Source organism: Otolemur garnettii, unplaced genomic scaffold (genome assembly GCF_000181295.1).
Source record: "Otolemur garnettii isolate 467f Iridium unplaced genomic scaffold, OtoGar3 scaffold00018, whole genome shotgun sequence".
Classification (NCBI taxonomy): Eukaryota; Metazoa; Chordata; class Mammalia; order Primates; family Galagidae; genus Otolemur; species Otolemur garnettii.
Genome location: NW_003852413.1, coordinates 3,572,129 through 3,583,448, shown reverse-complemented (window position 1 = coordinate 3,583,448; position 11,320 = coordinate 3,572,129). Strand labels below are relative to the sequence as shown.

General features: G+C 43.4%; 1 protein-coding gene across 7 annotated transcripts in view; it reads right to left on the bottom strand.

Moving 5' to 3' along the window:
- Window positions 1–11,320, bottom strand: part of USP36 (ubiquitin specific peptidase 36) — a 40,955-nt gene that overhangs the window by 26,772 nt on the left and 2,863 nt on the right. For 5 of the 7 annotated variants that reach the window (XM_023511166.1, XM_023511164.1, XM_003786084.3 and 2 more), the window contains exons 2-6: window positions 10,020–10,192; window positions 7,684–7,945; window positions 6,587–6,805; window positions 2,097–2,207; window positions 917–1,019 (exon numbers count right to left, since the gene is read on the bottom strand). In XM_023511166.1, the coding sequence (XP_023366934.1) occupies window positions 917–1,019; window positions 2,097–2,207; window positions 6,587–6,805; window positions 7,684–7,936 (686 nt within the window). In that variant the 5' untranslated portion in view covers window positions 7,937–7,945; window positions 10,020–10,192. Of the gene's footprint in view, window positions 1–916; window positions 1,020–2,096; window positions 2,208–6,586; window positions 6,806–7,683; window positions 7,946–8,397; window positions 8,478–10,019; window positions 10,193–11,320 lie in introns of those variants that run through there. The other 2 variants (XM_023511167.1, XM_023511169.1) reach the window with 2 other exon arrangements.

Below are 11,320 nucleotides of genomic sequence, written 5' to 3'. Positions count from 1 at the left end.
CCCGCCACAACGCCCGGCTATTTTTTGATTGCAGCATCATTGTTGTTTGGCGGGCCCGGGCTGGATTCGAACCCACCACCTTAGGTGTATGTGGCTGGCACCTTAGCCGCTTGAGCCACAGGCACCGAGCCTCTTTTTCCATTTCAATCACTTATTGCTACAACTCAACTAACCTTTCTAAAGAACACTCTAGGCCCATTTCCTAATGGGTTTAGCTATTTCCCGTGTGCCAACCCTAGGCAATAACCAGGGAATCGTGAGCATTTCCTACCTATTTCTTTTATCTGAACCCATGAAGCCAAGAACGATATAAAAACCATTCTCAACAGTACCTGGTACCTGTCACACGTACGGGAAGATGTGGCGTGAAGACATCCACAGCTACGTGCATACGTTTTATGCTTTCATATTTGAAATTAGTAAATTGTGACCAGGCAAAGTCTTAAAAATTGTTAAGTTCCTGACATGAAATGCTCCTGTATGCTTTTAGGTTTTATCATACAGATATTGTAATTTCTACCACTGTCATCCTCTATATGAAAATCATGAAGTTATTTTTAAAACACTGGAAAAGTCCATGGCAAAAGCTGAACATCCTAAATGAGATTTGTTAAAGCATTTCCCCTCAACTGAGCTGCTGAGGCAGAGCTGCTGCCATCACCACTGCAACCAAAGAGCCCTCAGCAGGAGAAGGTGCCAGAGATGGCCCTTTCCCCAGAAGCAAGGATAACCCCCTATGTGGGCCTCTGCACGTCAAGCACCTAGATGCAGATTCTGTTGTATCTACCAGAGAGCGGGGTAGAAAGGAGCAGAGCTGGCTGCCTCCACAACAATGTCCTACTGCTACCGTATAAAGATGACCGTAGCCTGTCCTACCGTATAAAGATGACCAAAGCCTCTTAGGAAAGGTACGTACTTAGCATAACCATTCAAGCAGGCCTTCTGCATCGCGTCGATGGTGTACCGAAGAAACTCGTGTGCATCCTCTTGGTTCCCAAAGCGGAAATGCCGGGCAATCTCTACAGAGGGAAGAAGAGACAGGGAAGACCATGTGCCTTTTTCCAAGCAGCCTACCACCGCCTTCTCCAGCCAATCCTACATGGCACAGGGTCACACAGTCTACCTTTTCAAGAGGCAAGTGAGGAAAACAGGAGCTGCATATAAATTTTCTACTTCCCAGTCAAGAATTCATCATAGTTATTTTCTCAGTAAGATCTGAGGACTGAACCTCACTACTTAACAGAACAGCACAAATGCCAAGAAAACCAAGCTGTTACAAATGTAAAATGTGGCCAGGCAGAGGTTCCCTCCTGTAATCCTAGCATTCAGGGAGGCTGAGGTGGGAGCACTACTTGAGGTCAGGAGTTCAAGACCAGCCTGAGCAAGAGCAAGACCCCCATCTCTACTAAAGACAGAAAAATCAGCTAGATGCAATAACAAATGCCTGCAGTCCCAGCTACTTGGGAGGCTGAGGCAAAATCATCACATGAGCCCAGGAATCTGAGGTTGCTCTGAGCTACGATGACACCATTGCATTCTAGCCCAGGGGACAGAGCAAGACCTTATCTAAAAAAAAAAAAGGTAAAATTTGAGTAACTAGTTCTGCAGGAACCCATACAGAAAACAGATTGATATAATAATATCACAATGCTATAAGTTACACAGGTTTCAAAAGCCAGGAACAGACCACTCTTTTCTGCCAAGTGAATGAGAAATGAGACTTTTACAGCATGTGACAACTGGTTCCTAACATTCAGAAGAGAGTTGGTACATTTCTTACCCATCTTCTTCCCAGCTCTCTGCCTGACCAGAATACATTAACAATCCCCTCTGCCAGGTCAAAACCTGTCATGACTCACCCCGCCAAGAACTTCGCCACTGACTAGCCCACGTGCCTCCAAACTGTAAAGTCATTCCTTTGGTCTGCACCCCCACACGCAGACACTCAGCACATGGGACTCTGAGGACTTCACTCCTTTCCCTTCTACCACCTCTCTAGCACCCACTACAGAGTGAACACTTAGCAGGCATTCGATAGGTGTGACAGTGTTTAATAAAAAGTTATTTACAAACACAGGCAGAGGGTTGATTCTTACTTTTCAGGTCCCGGATGAAGGAGACAGGCTTGATAGCATTGCCACTGTTGGCAAAAGCCTGGACAATGTGGTTCTGCATGACACACAGCATGCAGAAGCTCCCCTGGTGACCTGCAACAGGGAAGTGAAGACAAAAACTTAAAAAGGAATTCATGACAATGCTCACGCCCCATCATAGCCAAGACAGAAGCACAGAGAGAGAAGAGCAAACTAGTCTGTGAAAGGATGGCTGAGCTGCAGGGACCCTAGGCCCCTGATACCCTGTGGGGATCACCAAGGAAATGCTTGGGGACCATGACTCCTCCACAGCGTTAATCCTAACAATCTCACATTGTCACTTCCAGTTAATGTCAATGACTCACGTGGGATCCTGTCCATATCTAATTAGTATTATTTACTTACAAAAAGAGTAAATCTGATTTTCAAAATAGAAATCTGGGAAAATGTTTTCTCTAATAATTATGCTGCATCACATGGTCAATAGGCTAAAATATTTTAGGGTACCTTACTTGGCTCTCCAGTGTGGGGACTTTTGCTCTGTTGTTTCTAGCAAATACCTCACTGCTATTTATCAGGGTCTAAAAACTTTTTCTGTGAAGATCCAGACAGTAAATCTTTTCTGCTTTGCAGGCTATACAATCTCTGTCACAACTATGCAATCTTGCCACTGTAGAGCAAGAGAAACCGGACAATATGTAAACAAATAGGCATGGAAGTATCAATTAAACTTTATTTACAAACACAGGCAGTGGGCCTCATTAGTCTGTGTATTACTGTACTGATACACAGGTGTATTAATAAATAATAGATGGCACTGTAGCTGCATGTTTAAACTTATTTTGCATTATACAAATTGTATCACAAATACATGTCGCTCAGCAACTTGCATTTTAAAAATCCATCTTGCTAGATTTAACTCTAGTTTCTCCGATCTTAGAGCTAGAATGTTTCATAGAATGAACAGACCAGTTTGTTTACGTATCTGCTAACACACTTAGCCTTTCCATTTTTTCTGCTATCACAAACATACTACAACGAGCAATCGTATACCTATCTCCCTATGCACAGGGGCAAGTTTCTCTAAGGTATATGCCTAGAAGATACATTTCTGGATCAAAGGGCAAATACATTTTCAATTCTGCAAGATGCTATCTAGACCGTAGTGCGCACCTTTACAAATAGATCCATCTTGTAACACAAAATTCAACTCAAATCAATTATTTCTACCTTGATACCTCTTAATTTCTCAGAGACATTGAATAAAACTCAAAACCTACCTATCTCAAAATCAACAATGGATAAGCATGTGGCCCACTTAACCATGTATTAAAATACTACCATTTACACAAAAATTCTCACCAAAAATACATGTTATTGCCTTTACATAAAGAAGAGGCTTTTCAGCTGCGTGCAGTGGCTCACACCTATAATCCCAGCACTCTGGGAGGCCAAGGTGCAGGTGGATTGCCTGAGCTCACAGGTTCAAGACCAGCCTGAGCCAGAGTGAGACCTCGTCTCTAAAAACAGCCGAGCATTGTGGTGGGAACCTGCAGTCCCAGCTACTTGGTAGGATCAGGCAAGAAAATCGCTTGAGCCCAAGAGCTTGAGGTTGCTGTGAGCTATAAAGCCACAGCACTCTATTGAGGGTGACAAAGTGAAAAAAAAAAAAAGAAAGAAAGAAAAGGCTTTTATTTTTAATTTTTAGACTTTTGTTTGACTTTCTAACCATGTTTATTTATTACTTTTATTTTTTAAATGACAATAATGGTTGGGGGGCTAAATTTAGGCAAAAACTAATATATGTTAAGGAAAACATAAGCATAACAAATGTTAAAAAGCTCCTTTTTGCACAACCTAAATACAAGTAAGATGTTATTTACTGTAATGGGGTGTAGAAGTGAAGCTCTCCTCATTATGTAAAATGCTACAGACTTCCAGCCTGAGAATGTATCACTTATTTAATTTAATTTAATTTTATTTTTTTTGAGACAGAGCCTCAAGCTGTCCCCCTGGGTAGAGTGCCGTGGCATTACAGCTCACAGCAACCTCCAACTCCTGGGCTCAAGCGAGTCTCCCGCCTCTGCCTCCCAAGTAGCTGGGACCACAGGCGCCCGCCACAACGCCCGGCCATTTTTTGGTTGCAGCCGTCATTGTTGTTTGGCGGGTCCAGGCTGGGGATTCGAACCCGCCACCTTAGGTGTACATGGCTGGCGCCTTAGCCGGTTGAGCTATAGGAGCCGAGCCGAGAATGTATCACTTAAACAGAGTTACAATCTAAGCCAGAAATACTTGAAATAACCCAAATCCCTAGTTATCTGAGATAAAAGTGGCACATGGATAAGCCACTTTTCCCATGTATTTAGAATAATGTAACTCCAAAGTCAAATCTTATGATTTTAGGGGCACTGCCACTTAAATTTGGGAAACGGTGTACTAAAGGACAGGATTTAACTTTGTTCTTTCTGGATTTGTTACACAAAGTGCTTATTTTTTAGCTTGATACTGGTGCTGCAGGCAGTCTAGCCAGGTGGCCTAGCCAGGTGGCCCTAGGAACTGCTGCGTGGTGCTACCCACACAGGAGACCCTTGCCATGACCTGTCTGAGGGTCCCTGAGACTCTTCAAACATCACATTCAGGACAAAGAGAGGCTCAAGTCCACTCAGAGATCCAGTGGGGTATAGGAAAAAAAGACTACAACTTCTCTTAGTATATTTTACTTAAAAAAAAAAAGAAATTAAAGTGCCTTAATGCTTCACAGAGTAACCCTGGCCCCCTCCCTCGGCTGGCTCATGCTGCTCATAGAAGTATCCCATCCCATGGGAAGGACGGGAGGAGGAGCTTGCTGTAGTCACACGCTGCTACAGTGACCTGCAACACACCGCAGCTCACCTGTGCCAGGTCACAAGGGTTTATAGACCTTACCTAGTTTCAATAAAATCAATCCTCACAAAACTGACAAATGGCTCTAGATGCCACACAACCAACTGGTGAAACAGTATCTGCAAACTGCAACAAAACAAGATATGCCTGTACATTAACCTGAAAAGGGTCAATGTTTTTATTTAAGCTTCCCTCTGCGAAAGCAGCTATCTCTACATTTATGTGGGTTATTACTTAATGTTCTTTGCTAAAGACTTTTTGCTAAATTTAGTTCTGATTATTTTACTGCTTATGTTGCTTTTATACTGCTTTATGTTGCTTTTTTGCATTTTTTTATGGTGACAACATTCTAACAATTCTTTGTTTCATACAGAGAAATTCAAGTAACTGGTTATTTTTTTTATTTTTTAATTTTTTTTTTTTGAGACAAGGTCTTGCTTTGTTGCCTGGGCTAGGGCACAGTGGCATCAGCTTAACTCACTGGAGGCGCAAACTCCTGAGCTTCAGCAATACTCTTGCCTCAGCCTCCTGAGGAGCTGCAACTATAGGCATGCACATACACCACACCCAGCTGACCATCCTCTTTTAATCTGGTAATATAGTAACAGTAATTAAGGTCACAAAACTAGCAGTCACTCATGCTTACTGTGTGCCAGGTACTATTTCAAGCACTTAATAGAATTCCAGCCTCACAACTCTGTAGGGATGACAAGGGACAAGAAGCACAAAGAGGTTACGTAACAGTCTCAGGACTTACAGCTACTAAGGGGCAGAGCTGGGACGCAAACCCCACAGGCCAGGCTCCTAAATCAAGCTGTACTAGCTCCGTGATTCTATTAAAGCTATTCTTTTATCACAACATCCCTGCATTCCTATGATAAACACAAGTAGTGTAATTTTTTTTAACTGTGCCATTTGCTAGCATTTTTTCTAGCACTTTTACATCTATGTTCATGAATAAGATGGGATTATAATTTCTCTTTCTCAAAAATTTCTTGTTTTATTTTTATTATCCAAGTTATAAGAACCCCACAGATGAATTGGGGACTATTCTATGTTTCCTATTCGTCAGAAGTGGTGGTAAAGAATTGGAATGATTTGTCAAGTTTCACAGAATACACCTGTATAATCATCTCAGCTTGGGGTTTTTTCATGGGAAGATTTTAAATCACTGCTTTAACTTCTTTAACAGTTAAAAGACTCTTCAGGCTTTCTATTTCCTCCAGGTTTTGGTTAGTTATATTTTATTTCACCTTTGTATTACTCATTTTTAACCTCTGCTTTGGGACACATTTTATAACGTACGTGAAACATATTGATACAACAATAAATGTATACAATAATTTGGATACACAAATTTTGAAGGCATCTTTTGTAAACCTTTCCTGTTCAGGTAATTATTTTCAGGAAAGTCTGGAGGACACAACCCTACCCCACTGATTCGCTTTCACAGCCCAACCTGCATTAGCACACATCAAATTTAGGTTTAGTACACATCACGAATTTCAATGTTAAATTAGATCCAGACTAAAAGCAGCAGTGCCACAAGCACAGGGGCTCATCTAACTCCCAGGACTCAGAGCCAACCCCCACTGCAAATCCGTACTCACAGCTGCGAGCATGCTCTCTGGAGAGCAGGTAGTTGGCCAGGGGTGGTGTGTACGTCAAGCACTGGATGGTGGAGTTTAGGAAGCAGGTGTTGCCAAGGTTGTGGAGTCCTGCGCCAACACGGAAGACACGCTCCCACCTCAAAGACAGTCGCTCCATGGGAAAAAGCACCTTCTGTGGGGCTGGGACTCCATCACCACCATCATATATATACTCGCTGCCTGAGAGGTAAAGGAACACAGGAAAAAAAAGAGGACAACATCAGCCTATGCACAGGTGGACCACCAAAGTAATTTCCTGATACATACACTTAACACACAGTTGCACAGAATGCAGCCTCAAAGGGTAATTGGTTTTCTCATTTACTGGACATCTCTAGGAAAGTGCGGAGTAAACCCCGTCATTCCATGGGCCTTTCAGAATGCGTAGGTCTGGAATCCAGGACCACTCTGTGGACAGGAGAGCACCACTCAGAGCAGCAGCTGAAGGAAGCAGGCTCTGACACTACACCATTTTGTGCCCCCATGCAGCCCATCCCATTTCTCTTTCTTATTTCCAAGGGCTAGTTTTGATCCTATTAAATCTAAAGGCAGGGGAGCAACTTCTAAGGAATACTCCAGTGTGCAGATCTCCTTCCTGCCGGCCCTGCATCATTACTGTGTCATTTACTATGACTGAACTTGACTGCCCCCATGTGAAATCCCTCACTCTGGCTCAGCGCCTATAGCTCAACCGGCTAAGGCGCCAGCCATGTACACCTAAGGTGGCGGGTTCGAATCCCCAGCCCGGACCCGCCAAACAACAATGACGGCTGCAACCAAAAAATAGCCAGGCGTTGTGGCGGGCGCCTGTGGTCCCAGCTACTTGGGAGGCGGAGGCAGGAGACTCGCTTGAGCCCAGGAGTTGGAGGTTGCTGTGAGCTGTAATGCCATGGCACTCTACCCAGGGGGACAGCTTGAGGCTCTTCTCAAAAAAAAAAAAAAGAAATCCCTCACTCTGACCACATTCTGTTGCTGTTTCTACTCATCAAACAACTTGAGTGCATCTACTCAATCAAACACAGTCAGGGGCTTTCTGACGGCACATTACAAATCTGTACCCTGTGTTCTGACTTGCAGTTCATCTCCACTCTTGGGGCGACTGGCACCCTCTGCTTTAGGGTTCAACAACACATATTTGCTCTTTAAGGACTCCAGTTGGTAGGAGAAACTCTTGCTGGCTGGCTCAAACTCAATCTTCTGCAGAAGAACCTTCTTGGCAGAGGAGGCCAGAAGCTTCCCCAGTTCCCCATCATCGGCTGAGTCCTTGCGGCCAGGCTTCAAGGCCTCCTTCAGCTTATCCACTATTGGCATGGTGCATCACTGTGGGGACAAGGAGCACAGACCTATGAAGAATGAAGGCTCATGAACAAAAACATCACTTCTCTCAAAACCCTCTCTTTGGTCATTATGGATGCCAGTCACCACAAAAGCTCTCCTGGATCAGCTCCCAGCTCTACAGAGGAAGTGTGAAACACAGAGACACCACTGACCTAATGGACACGTTAGAGTTCCTACTTCTCTCTCAATAAGACAAGATGCCTCCACAAATAGACCGATTTACCCCTGCTCCATGCATCTCTTCAACACACATTCATCAAGTGGCTCTGGACACTAAAGTCAGTTCTATTTCCTTCCAAAGGCCATCACATCCTAGCATCAGCTCAAACAGAAAAACACTAATTTTCGTATATACATTCTGGTCACACACACACACATCCATGCAATAGAGGAAGCAAGACGCAGGACAGATTAATATGAGTATCTGCACAGACCTGCACTCTTCAGTGTGAAGGCCACAGGTCACACGTGGTTATTGAGCTCGTGAAACGAGGCTAGTTCAAGTTGAGATGTGCTGTAAGTGTAAAGTACACACCAGATTTCCAAAACACAGTATAAGAAAATAATAAAAAACATGGGCTCAGCACTTGTAGCACAGTTGTTACGGCACCAACTGCATGCATTGAGGCTGGTGGGTTCAAACCCCGCCCAGGCCAGCTAAACAACAATGATAACTGCAACCAAAAAATAGCCAGGCATTATGGTGGGCACCTCTGGTCCCAGCTACTTGGGAGGCTGAGGCAAGAGAATCACTTAAGCCTAAGAGTTCGAGGTTGCTGTGAGCTGTGATGCCACAGCACTCTACCATGGGTTACCAAGTAAGATTCTATCTCAAAAAAAAAAAAAAGAATAGAAAATATCTCAGTAATTTGTTAGATAGTTACATGTTAAAATGATAGTAACTGATAAATACTGAGTTAAATAAATTATGAAAATTAATTTCACCTGCTTATTATTTTTAATGTGGCTAATTATAAAATTTCAAATTACATTTGTGATTTGCATTATATTTCCACTACACAGTGCTTGTACAAATTATCTTTCTAGAAGTGAAGACTGAGGGAGAAGAAAAAGAGCAAGTCACAGGCCTAGAGAACAGGAAGACACTTCAACCTAGGCCAACACCTTCCAAGGCCACTCACCAAAAAGAACAAAGTGGGTAAGAGGGAGAGGCAGACTCACAAAGGCAGCAGCCCTGGGGGCTTCTATCCCCCTTAGCTACAAAATCCAGGGACTAGTAACTTTTTTGCAATTCTTGTATTCTTCAGTTATAAAATGGGAACAAAATAATGACAAAAATAATAAGCTTAGGAAGTGCTACAGAGCTTGCTACATATTAGCTCCTAACAGAGGCTTGATAATTGGTGCAGCTGCACAGAAACTGTAACAGAGAAGAGACCCGTCACTGCCACTGCTACACTTGTATCCACCACTTCCCTTCCCACGCCCCACCTCTCCATTCAGCCTTTCTGCAAAAGCTCAGGTTGCTTCAATCACAATTAGAAAAATACAGTAGAATCTCCACAGGTGCCCACTTCCCTGCACTGACCACCTCCTTAAGTTGACCAAATTTTCAGAGACTATATTTACATACTGGTACAGCAGGTCTCGTTCCTTATGTTGGCCACCTGTGTGGTGACCAGTTTGTTGCAGACCCTTGGGTGGTCAAATTGCAGAGGTTCTACTGTACATCCTTCAAATTGCTCACACACATCAGAAAAATGATGACTCCCTCTGATATCCAGGACCTGGCCTGCCCCAAAAGATCAACAAGTGAGGTGTGCCCAAGTGCTCCAGTGAAAGTACTCTTATTAAGTCACTCAAATTCATCTTATTATGTATATGGATCAAATATTTTTTATATAAAAACCTCTATGAAGAACACAAATATTAAAAACTTTGAAAAATCAACCCTAAGTTCTCTGATTTGAGGGAACAAAAAGAGCCTTTCCTAATGGGAATTATCTAAGCCTTGTCACCTATTGAACAGTCACTGCTGAATGAGAGGCAGGTAAGTGTGGAATGAAAAAATACACAGATCCCTCTGTAAGCTTACCTCGGATATGTGAACTTGGGCCTGCTGGTTCCTCCTGCAGCATGGAATGAGGTGCATAAGGGAGTGACCGAGCCTGACTGGGCAGGTGGTATGCTGAGCCCTTGAATCCAAGTGTCCCTGCTCCTGGACTCCGGCCTCTTAAATCACCAGAGCTGCAGAGTGGGTACTGGTGTCTGTAGGGTGAACAGTGAGGCCATCATTCAAGGTTGACTATCCTCCCACTATCGCTTCAGCCACTTCCCATAGAAGAGGTATAGCAACTGCCACCATCTACCAGAAATAAATCACTACAGCTGAGGAATACCCACAGTACAGACATCAGGAGAAGCATGCTAACTAGCCACCGATTATGCACACGACATGGAAAACACTGTCTGCTCTGTATCGTACCCTGACACTGGAGACAAGTCTGGGGAACAAAAATCTCCCCACACTTGCCAATCAACTCCAGTCTGATCTCATCTCCAAAGAGTAAGCGGTAATAATAACAATCCTAAGCTTTCTGGACTTCGCGAACCAGGAAAATTAAAAAAAAAAAAAAAAGAACCAAAGGAACCCTAAGAGCTGCCAATTTTTCCCTTTGCTAAGTGTGGATATTTCCTCACCATCTACAATAACTGCAATTACATAAAATTCAGACACTTAAGCATTTTTTACAGTGAAAACATCCAAACACACACAAATGGTGGTCCACATCTCTAGTCCCAGCTACTCAGGAGGCTGAGGCAGGAGGATCACTTGAGCCCAGAATTTTCAGATTATAGTGAGCTATGATATCCCACTGCACTCCAGCCTGGTGACAGAGCGAGACCCTGTCTCAAAAATTAAAAAAACAAAAAGGAAACAAAAAGAAAAACAAGATCAGCAGTTTGAGAGCAAACACATACAAATGGAGAGAGGACAGCAGAGTGAGCCCAAGTCTCCACTGCTCAGCCTCAAGAATTACGTCTCAGCAGTCCTGATTCACCTCTCAATGCCCAGGTTACTTTACAGCAAATCTCACACCTACAGTTTCATCCATAAATAAAAGTTTATCAAGACTGGACACTCATAGCTCAGTGGTTAGGGTGCTGGCCACATGCTCCAGGGTCAATGGGTTCAAAGGCAGCTGGGGCCTGCTAAACAAACAAACAAAAAAAGATGTTGTGGTGAGCGCCTATAGTCCCAGCTACTTGGGAGGCTAGGCAAGAGAATCACTTGAGCAGAGAGTGTGAGGTTGCTGGGAGCTATGACACCACAGCTCTCTACCAAGGGTGACAAAGTGAGACTGTGCATCAATAAAAAAAATTTAAAAAAAAAAA